Raw genomic sequence first — 10825 nt, 5'->3', positions numbered from 1 at the left:
CAGTGAGATGGAATTTGCACTGTGCTTACAGAGACCCAAATGATAAAAGTTGGTTTGAGCAAATGTTTGTACATGAAAGCTTCAACTGGTTAGAGATCTTCATTTCCACCAGCAGAAGTAAATCACTTAGCTATTCACTCCTCTGAAAACTTCAACCATCCTGAAGTCAGGGCAGAACAGGACAGAAGATTCCCTCTCCATTTGCACTTCTGGAATTGCCACCATCACACAGAGGGGAGACCTAAACCAAAGCATTACTCTGTAGTCTGTCCATTGTCCTTCCTCTGGCAGTGCCACAGCCTCTTGATGTAAGCCCTTAATCTTGGGAAGATTGTGCAACAACTTCTTCAGGCTGAAAATGGATTATGTCCTGCTTCAAAGGTACTCAGGCTGCAATCCCAGTTTTGTCTTGGGAGAGACCAGTAAAGTGGCCCAATCCCTCCTGTGAAAGCACCTGTAGGTAATTCCTGCAGCTGGTGCCTAGCAACATGCTCTGAGCTGCTCTAACAACAGCTAAAATTCAATGTTATTTCATTCTTCCTCCCCAGAGGAGCAGCTCTTGAGTCATCACCAGAAGGGATGGGATGTGTCTCCCACTCGGCTTGCTATAAATGAGTGGTATGTGAGGGGCTGCTCTCTGCCTCTTAAGTGCGTGCACTGCTGCCAGCTGAAATGCCGTCTTCACTGAGCATGCAGAACAGCTGCAGGTTCAGGAGATTTGGTGAACTGGTTTTTTCTTCCATTTCCTAACTCACTTTCTGCTCTCAATAGCCTCTCTGCTTTTTCAGAGCTCTCTGCAGGGAAGCTGCTTGCCCAGGTAGGTTTGCTATCCCCTGTTTCCATGATCAGCACACACTGCTGAAAGCATCCAACCAAGTATGGATCTTTGTTAAGCACTATCTTGGTTTTGCCTGGGCAAACCCCAAGCTGTGTGCTTGCTACTCACCACAGCAAACACACAAATAAGTACAAGTTCAGGGCTGTGCTGGGCACTTTTTAAATTAGACACAAGAAGTCTGAGATCACCTGCACAATTGTTGCAGACATCCCTCAGTTCAAGAGATTGCTATGAGAAACAGTGAATATCAATGAGAAAAAATGCATTGGAAGCCAAGCGTGTCTGTGGGGCTGGAATCCTCGGTGAGGTGGTGAGGCAAATGCCAGACAGCTCAGGCAGAACCTAGCAGTATGTGTCTGTGGGAGCACGGTTTCTTACAGAGCCCGCTATAGCTTGGGTGGCCTTCACATGGAAAAAGAAGACAAGGTGTCTTGCAGGGGTTTGTCCTAGCTCTGAGGGTAACATGCTTGACTCTTTGAGCAAGCCTGAGATCTGGGTGGATTTCCTAATGGAAGACTGTTTGGAAATCTAAGTGACGTGGCTCCCTCAGTGATTTCTGGTCAGATAGCAGCTCACTATCTGACCAGAGCAGATAGCAGCCACTGCTTCCCAGACATGTTTTGTTGCTGAGGGGACTGCCAGAAGTCCACCTTTATCTCACTGCTGGCTTTCTTCAGCTCTGTCTGTACCCCTCTGCAGCCTGGAGGGAAGGCTGAAACTGGCCTTATCATTCATTTGGATTCTAAAGCCCCAAGCAAATGAGGAAAGACATTACTAAGCTCAGTACCTCTGACAGAATCCTCTCCAGCTCAACCCAGGACCATCAGCCCTTCAGGATGCAAGACTGCCCCGTTCCCCAGTGCCAGCACGGTGTTTACACTGACTCAGGTAGGTGGTGGGCTTGCTGATTTGTCATTGCGCAGGTTACTTTAAACAAGCAGCATACAGGTTAGAGATGGTGACAGAGGATAATTTTATATGGAAAAGTGTAAAGAATCTGAATCTGATCTTGGCTTTCTCAGTATGAAATCAGTGTTTGGCTTAAGAAGCTTCAGTACTAACTCCTTGCTAGCCTGGTCAGAGGCAAGCAGCAAGCAACTGGGAGAGTGATGGAGTTGGGGACCTTTGCAGACAGGAATTGGCATGTTGCAGGCAAAATCCTCACCTTGGAAAATGTCTCCTTTCTTTGTGTGAACAGAGCAGAATTAAGGTTGAGCTTTCTGACCTCTGCGTTCTTAATATCTGTTCTCACGTTACAGCAGCAGTAAATCCTGCTGCATGGAATAGAAATCTATCCATCTGTATACACAGTATTTAAAACTCTTCTGTGCATGAACTCTTCTAAACTTGATCAGAAATAAGACTGTTTACTAGCAACAGAACTCGGAAATGTCTTTATTGTTTTTTATTTTTTTTCCAGCTCCTTAGATTCATACTAAGCTGTTAAATCTTAACTGTGTCATACTAACAGGGTTTCTGGCTTTCAATGTGTTTTACTTCGAAGCATTTCCACTTGCCTGACCTATGTATGTCTGAAATACCCCCAAATCCCTCCTTTCTTGAAAGTCACAAATCCAGAACTTGTAGAGCGTGTTCTGGTTTCTTTCTGATGTCAAGGAAAGTTTGCCTTTTGACTTGGGCTGAGGTGAGGAGGACAGGCAGTGACGCGCTCACTTTCCATAGCAAGCTGCCACAAACAAGTGGGGGATATTAACCTGCAGAAGGCCAACGGCAGCGTTTTCCTCTGCACTTCTATACAGAGCATTCTGCTTCCATTTGTGCCGGCTTAAATACAGCATAGTGAAATCCTTCTTGTCAGTTTCACAGTGACCTGTACAAGCCACTGTTCTCCTTCTGCAGCGCTCAGCTGCTGTGGTTATGCCATCTCTTTCCGACACTGAGCTGCCGGAGACAAGGCCTGTCAGCGGCGTGCTGGGTGTCGGTGACACAAGGCCCCTGGTGCCCAGCTGAAAGCAGGGTGCGCAGCTCAGAAAGCGCTCGCTGGGGCCATGACGGAACACGTTGGTTTTCAACCTCGTCTGACTTTTCCTTCCACCTGTTTAGGCATTGGTGTTTTTAGCTTGCTGCCACTCAAAGCCGTGTCCCCAGAACCAGTTCAGCAAAGCTCCGGACCCTGAGAAGGGTCAGGTCTACACAAGGAGCGCTGCTGCACTCACACGGGTTTCAGCAATGCCTTGCCCGCCTCACGTGCTGATTTACCACTCAAACGTATGATGTGACCTCTACCAGCAGGCAACGTCGCAGGCCTACAGCCTTTCTGCAGCCAGTCCGAACGGCTGCTGAGGCAGAGCCGGGTGCCCAACGGCACCAGGGAGCCCGAAGCGGCCGCACCCCCTCTGCCCTCCCCGCGCTGAGACAGCCCTCTCACACCTCGGGGCCCCGTCAAACGCAAGCCGCGCATGCGCCCTCCCCCACCCGCCGCCGGCAGGGCTGCGGCTTGCGCATGCGCCGCCCCTCCCGCGGCGGGCAGCCGGAGGCGCTAGGACCCGCCGCGCCCGCGCCCCGCGCGCCGCCGCCGGGCGATAAAGGTCTCGCGGCGGAGCTCTGACGTCACGGCGAGTTAATTTTAAACCCGGACAAGATGGCGGAAAGGGACGCGGCGCGGCGCGCGGGGTCGACCCGCCAACGGCCCGAGCCGGCAGGTAGCGCAGCCCGCCGGGCGGCCGGCGGCGGTGGGGGCCGGCAGCGGGAGCTCCGCCGGGGCCGCCGAGGCCGCGCGGGGCCGAGCGGCGGGAGCCGTCCGCGGGCGGCACGGGGGGAGGCCCCGGGTTCTCCCCCCTCCTCAAAATGGCGGGGGCGGCCGCCGGCCCCGGCGGGGCGAGGGCGGCGGGGGCCGCAGCGCCGTTCCCTCCGCCCGGCCCGCCGCTCGCTCCCGGTGGCGGCGGCCGCGCTCTGCCCGCGCGGCCCGGGCCCGCAGCTGTGCGGGGCGGAGAGGGGCTGCGGGCTCGGAGCCGCTGACCCCGCTCGTCGCTGCGGCGCGCCCGACGCGTGCGTGGCCGGCGATGCGGCGGCTGGGCCTGGCGTCGGGCTGCGGGTACCTCGGGCCGCCGGGGGCTGAGGGAGCTCTGGCCGCTGAGCGGGGCGGGCGGCCGCTCAGCCTTGGGCCGCTCTCCGTGCGGAGCCCGTGCCCTGCACCGTGCTCGCTCCGCACGCGTCTTCTGGTAGCGATGGGACGTGTTTCTGCTTGGGGCTGAGCCTCAGATGGGCTGGAGTTTGCGCAGTGTGGGGTTTTTTTTAATACATACATACGTTCTATATCGTTAGCTCTCAAGGATAGCTTAAACTTCAGAATGTAGGTCTGCATTACCGCGTGGATGGGGAACCTGGGGCTGGTGGAGTACTGGCTTAAACACAGATCTCAATTGCATCAGGTTTTAGTGCTGCAATCAGATGTTGAGCTATTTGAACGACTTCTAACAACTCTCACTTAATTTGGAAACAGAAGGGTGGAACTAAGCATGATTAAACAAAGCTAGCAGATGCCATGTGGCAGTACTGGTTCAAATTGCTTCTTCTGCGAGCCAGCTAGGAGCTGGGAAGGCTGACAGTGCTGTAAGCTGGCAGGTGCAGAGCTGCTGTTCTGACTTTCTTATAGGGGAGGGGTAGGAGAAAACTACTGAGCTGTTTCGTTAAAGTTGTGGCCCTGCCAGATCAGAGATGGAAACTGAGGATGTGATGCCACTTGGCTATTTGGTGTTCTGTTTTCCATTCCTCCACTCCTAGTGCTGTTGAATTTTATTTGATGGTTCTGTCTATATTTTCAGTAGTATGTGGCGTAATCTTAAAAGTGTTGGGTTATTGCTTAACTTGCTCAGGGTCAGAAGTGTACCAGCACATGTATAACAAATGGCCTTTAAGGTAGCTGTATCATCATTAGTGAGGGAAACAAGAGTAAGGCACTGTTAACTTGCTTAGGTATTTTAGGAATGGAACAACATAACTGACAGGGTCTGTATGTAAAGATATGGGTGATCCTTTCGTGTCTGCAGGATACCCTTCTGTACAATGAAATAAGGCAGCATGGAAGACTAGAGTAGTTGCAAGGAAAGATAAGAAACAGGAGAGGCCTATAACTCCTTCTGTACCATTACTAATTGTTGCTTAACAGCTGTTATGTTCTAGCTTACAGTAAAGCCACTCATGATGTTACAGTTCTTTCTCAAATAATAGTCAGAGTTCTGTGATGTTTCAGCTGTGAATCTTTTGAAGGCCAGTTGTAGGGCTGAAGAAGGTTGCATTCTTTCCTTGTTGTTCGCCTGCCTGCAGCTTAAGTACACTTCTAGAATAATTCAGGTAAAGCTATTCTATACTGGAACTGTTGTGGAAGCATTCCTTTAAGCATGGCATACTCTTCTAGCTCAGAGAGGCCAGGCTGCCCTTTATGCCAAGTGGTCTGGAGTTCCTGAGCCAAGTCTTGTGGGGGTACTGATACTTGTTGGGTATGTTATGCCAGCTGTGGTCCCTGTGTATCAGTTAAATATCTGTGATTAATGTCTGCTTATTGACTAGACTACTGAGGTACTACTGTATGAAGCAAGGCACGATGATACAGAAGTGATTGTTTTCTCTCCTTGTCCTGGTAAGAATAGGAGTGCAACCTCAAGCTGGCTAGGCTGGATAAGTGCAGGTGTGTGTGGGAGGGAAGGAAGGATGGATGGGGATTTTTCTCTGATGTAATAGCAGGGTGCTTATCTCCTGATGGCCACTTTGCAACCCCTCTGACTTTGAGCTTTGTCCAGCTGTGAAAACAGATGTAACAAATGCAGGTGAATTGTTTTCTGTTCTTGCTTCAGTAGTGAAATGTATTGATGTGCTAGTCTCCAAGTTGGGTCACAGGTTTTTCTTGAGTTGGAATAACTTGTTCCAACTTTGTGCTTGTTCTTAGCAAACTGTTACGCGTTTTTAGCACAGTCCGTAAAGAAAGTTTTAATCATTCCAAGGACATTCATAAGGAAAACTGCCAGGTTTTACTTCAAACTTAACTGAAAGTCAGATTAAAGTTGTTGTTACTGCACTGCAGTTGCAGACAGACCCTGTCCTGGCAATGGTTTTTGGGCTGCTGGTATGGCAGTCTTTGAGTGGGAAGTTTTCAGCTTTAATATTGGAAGGAATTGTGCCCTTGTTTTTGTTGTTGCTGCATGCTGTGTTTATAATGAGATCTTCAACTGGCCAGTTTGAGTACGCTTTGCCAAAGTTTTGCTAAATTCTGTCTTAACGTTTCAAACTTGCTATGATAATTGTTGACGTTGTAGGGTTTTGTCTTATCTCTCAACTATGTATGGTGAACAAGGAAAAAAATATTCTATGAGCATCTGCTTAGACTTGCAGTATGTGTCATTTGTAAGCAGTCAGAAACTTTCAGAAGTAATTACGTGCATAGTTTCTTAAGACTATTCTTAGTGAAAATGGTTGGGTCTATTTCTCAAAACACTTCCAGCAACCCAAACTTTAAACTTGAGCTGTCTGGGAGGAAAGATGAAAGTGGCTTTCCCTGTTTGCAGAAGGCTGTTTGTGACATTAAGAATATTATTTTGTTCTAGAGCGGATTTTGAGGTCAGAGTGCTGTAAAGGTGATTTACACATGAATTTATTTGTGGTGTTGGGATTTGTCTATGAAACAACATGTCTATGAAACAACTGTGAGTGAGTTTAAGATACATGTGAATGTCGCTAAGATTGCTGTTCTGTTTAGCTGCAGACATCGAAGTGACATTGATACGAAGTGAGTTACATCTGTTAGAATAATGATTGTAATCAAGTCATTTCTAGCAACAAATTAACATGTATTAGGGACTAATTTTCTGAGAGCATTGATGGCTGACTTGTCACTTCTGTTTATTTCTGAAAGGAATTAATACATTTTATCTAGTGTTCATTTTCAGGAGAGGCAGACCTTATGTGCTTACTAAATATTGTTTTGGAACACATCCAGTATAAAAATCTGAGGAATTTGGAGGACGTTTAAACTTTGGAAATCTTTTTTCTGTTCAACCAGGAAGCCTGAAATGAAATCTGTGGGTCAGATTTCCCACTCTTAAGCCTTGATTGACTGTGTTTATCTTCTAAGACTTGAAGATGGCTGCACAAACAAGTTACTGTGAGATGATCAAGAGCATAAAGTAATGCTAGGCAAGTACCTACCTGCTGCTGTCTAACTGGAGTTGTCACTGCTGCAAAGAAAGGAGCTTGCCCTCCTATCTCCTTTTGGGAGGGAGCGTATGTATGCTATTGCAGTGCTATTGATGGTATATTCACCCAGTGAGTTACTTCCATAGCAGGTTGTTCATGTACTTATATATTCAAAAGCTGTCCAGTTGGCTTGCGTGGAGTCGGTCACTGCAAGCCCCTGCTCTTACCAGTTGGTTTCTCGTTCTGGTGTGAGAGTAGTGGTAGGTCTCAGTGCTCAGACTTCTGGAGCTGAAATAAGCATTTTCTGTCTTTGCATCAACTGAACAGAAAGTAGCTGGCTCCTGTTCATGGCTGGGAGATCTTAAGGCAAAATGTTTGGCATGAAAGATAGCATTATTGAGTCATGCAGCATCTAGGGTAGCCTGACAAAGGTTACCCGAATGGATGCGGTAAGCCATGTATGGGAGGTCTTGTTGGTGCCTCTTGGTGAATGCTTGCACGGAGCTAATACGCAATTGAATATATGGAAATGGTTTACGAAAGACTAAGTTTTGGGGGTATTTTGTCCTGCTCTTCTCTGTTGTGCAGTAATAGATGAGAGAACTGCCAGAGCTTTAAAACCGCACTGTGTTGCTCTTGGAAGAGTGAAATGGAAGCTAAATCAGGAAGACAGAAAAGTTGAGGACTCGAATTAATAAAATGTACAGGTTACAGGCATGGAGTTTAGAATATAATTTAGAATGTAATTTCGAGTAAATTGAAAGCAGAATGTGGTTTGATCTTATGCAGTTGTTGTTGAAGCAAGGTGAGAATCGGATTCCTGTCAGTAGTTACTGTCAAATTGTAATATAGTCATATTGAATTTGTAAGTTTGCTTGGGTTTCAGTGCAGCATTTGAAGTGGCTTTTGAGCAAAGTGTTGTGCAGGAATGGTTATACAACAAGGCTTTTTTTTGTTTGTTTTATTTGGCTTCTATATAGTTTTCAACCTGTTGCAGAATGTATCAACTGCTTGTACTGACGTGTTAGGATTAATTCCTGTGCGTTGTGTGTACTTGGAAAAACTGTTCTTGCCTCTTATCTTCTCAAACAGGGTGGTACTGGTGACTGGAAGAATAAGCACGGTTATTTTAACCGTCTCTGTAAGCTCAGTCCTGTGATACTACAGTCTGCAAGCTTGAGTGCTGTCTTATTCCTTTCCCCTGTAACCCTGTGTTCCCAGCTCCAGAGGTAGATGTAAAAAACAAAACAAAACAAAAAAAAACAAAAAAAAAACTCCTCTGGCTTTTGCTTGTGACTGTCTCACTTTGTCTGTGTAGTGAGATCTACTTGTGGAACCTTAGATAACTGGGGGAAGTGAAAGATAACATTTGTAAATCCTCTGCCTAATGCAGAAATCATTGTAGTACTGATTTCGGGGTGCGAACAATCACTCAAAGTACGTGAAATCACTTGGGAAGTTACTTTGTTTTTAAGAGAAATGTTTTCTTAAACTTTTGGGTTTAGAACAAACCTGGTGGAATTGTTTTTAGTAACGCCAACAGTGTTACTCCAAACCTGGCCTGAAAGTTGCCCTTGAGGCAGTTATCACGTATCTTTCAGGCAGTGAAGTCTTAAGGTTGCCACAGGGATAAGGGAGGGAATGCAGTACAAAATACATAAAAGGAAATGTTCCTAAACGCTGGTGCGTCAGACTGATTAGTACAGTAATTGTTTGGGAAAAAGGCATTCAGTAATGCTTTTAGCAGCTGGGGCACCAAACTGGGCTATCCTCTAGAACTAGTAGTGCTACAGAAATAAGTGGCTCTTAGCAGATGTGCCTAAATACCTTCAAGTCCTACCAGAAATCCTGCTTCTTTGAGAAGAGCCTTGAAATTCAGCCTCCTGCATTTAAAGAGGTTGGAAGTTGGCTCATGTGATGCACTGAGACTCTAAGAATAACATTCAGTCTAAGTACTTTGAGTTGCAGACATATCACTGTTTCATTAATCAAATATCAAACTGAGCTGTTTGGTGATGCAAACTCTTGCTGATTTCTCATTCCTGTAGCATACTAGAACTGACCACATGAAGCCTTTGTGAGATCTAAAAAAGCAACTATCGATCTCTGTTTTGGTTCTTTTTGTAGACTTGGACTTATCTTCCCCCTATTTATCTTCTACATGCTCTAATGAAGGATTTTCTGAACCCACAGAATGGCATCACTGAATATGCTCTGCAGAAGAAAACTGTTGGCTGCTGAGGTGTTAAACATTCAGTCTGCAGACAGTCACGTATTTCTCTCTTCCTTTACCCAAGTGAAAGATGGCTATAAAAGTGTACTTCCAACATACAGCGTGCTGCAGAAAAGTAGTTGGCTTGCCTGGATATACTCACACTGAGAACTGGAAGTAAAAAGAAATAGTAACTTGCTCCCCTTACATGTTGTTTGGATCAGGAGAATGGTGTGGCTTGCTTTTCATCTGGGATTATCATCTTTCTCCCCCTAGTGCTATACTTTGCTGAGTTTGACTTTCACAACCCTTGGCATACAGGTAACAATGGCGTTTACTGTTTCAGAAAAGTACTGTTAACAACAAAGTTCTTGTTCAGGCTCTCAGTTATCACAGAGGCTGCTGTGGTAACAAGTGTTGGACAAGATGGTACAGAACACTAGGTAAATAGGTAAGTCTGGAGCCCTTTGAACTAATGCAAAGGTGCTTGTTGCGTGGCACTGAGATATTGAAGAGAAAAAGTTTTACAGCATCCTTATGACAATTTAACAGCTGCAATTTCAAAAATCACGTAGCGGAGACTGCTGTTAGCAGGCTGAGTGCATTCAGTAGGTACGTTCAAGGGCAGCTTCTTCCAGTGCAGGAGGGACAGGGAGACCTCAAGGTCTTCCCAACAATTGCACAACCTGACCTACCTTATTGACAAAACCCAGGCTGGTGTTTAACTGCATATACAGACGAGGGGAACCCTGTTCAGTGACTATTAAAAAGTGTATTGGCTATCTGAATCTAAATCTGAACTCTTTCAGCTTGAGACAAATCTTTGGCAACACAGTGTCTGATCCAGTTACAGCCCAGTTGTCTACCCTTCTTTGCAGCATTATCATGTATCGTTGACTTGCTACATGAACATGCTTCTTAAATGCACTTCAGCTTTTTGGGGATGGGAGAAGTCTTCCAGCTTGCTTAGGCTGTAATCACAAAGCCCAACTTGCCTTTTAGCGCCAGTGCTGAGTCAAGCAGCTTGTGCCTCCCCCTCACTTGTGCTGGCACAGCTGTTTCAGGGGCTGTAGGGTGCACAGCATCACCTTGTGTTTCTTCAAGATAAGCTTTTGTGGGGACCAAGGACAGTGGTGCCAACTTGGATGGCAGCTGACCTGTACGGTTCAGCAATACTGATGAACTACGTTCTGGGGTCAGATAACAAAGTTGTGTAGCTATGCTGTTTGTTCTTCTTCACCTCAACTACTTGTTGAACTGTTACAGCTTGCAATCCAATATGAATTGTTTTCTACTTTTTCTGCTGTGGTATAATTTAACTGGTTTGCCTCTTAGCAGAGTTGGATATGTGGCAAAGCTAGCCTGAAAGGCTGTGTATTGGTGTTGGAAATGAGAAGGAGTGGGAGAGCCCACGTGTGAGTGGGAGGTTAAAGCTCAGTTATGAAGAGGCGGCAGGGAGGGAGGAGGCAGGTACTGGCACTGTCTTGTTGGCAAGAGAAGTGTACTTTGAGTTGTTGTCTTAGCAGAGGACTTCTGTGCAGCAGCAACGATGCCTGGTGGAGACTCGGCAGTGGTGGAGAGTGAGTGTGGGGTTCTGGAGAACTTGGGCTCAATGAGGTGCTGTA

The 10825-nt window shown here is 46.7% G+C and overlaps 1 protein-coding gene across 6 annotated transcripts in view; it reads left to right on the top strand.

Annotated features, from left to right (window-relative positions):
• The first annotated feature begins 3345 nt into the window (after positions 1-3345).
• ATL2 (atlastin GTPase 2) overlaps positions 3346-10825 on the top strand; it is a 38063-nt gene continuing 30583 nt past the window's right edge. For 3 of the 6 annotated variants that reach the window (XR_004167458.2, XM_031597190.2, XM_031597199.2), the window contains exon 1: positions 3346-3501. Coding sequence is in view for 3 of the 6 variants with exons in the window: in XM_031597190.2 (XP_031453050.1) it covers positions 3441-3501 (61 nt within the window). In the remaining 3 variants the exon portion in view is untranslated. Of the gene's footprint in view, positions 3502-8245; positions 10818-10825 lie in introns of those variants that run through there. The other 3 variants (XM_031597246.2, XM_031597211.2, XM_031597228.2) reach the window with 3 other exon arrangements.

Source organism: Phasianus colchicus, chromosome 2 (genome assembly GCF_987193195.1).
Source record: "Phasianus colchicus chromosome 2, bPhaCol1.hap1.1, whole genome shotgun sequence".
NCBI classification, from domain to species: Eukaryota; Metazoa; Chordata; class Aves; order Galliformes; family Phasianidae; genus Phasianus; species Phasianus colchicus.
Note: the sequence above shows the minus strand (reverse complement) of the source record. Positions and strands in the feature narration are given on the sequence as shown.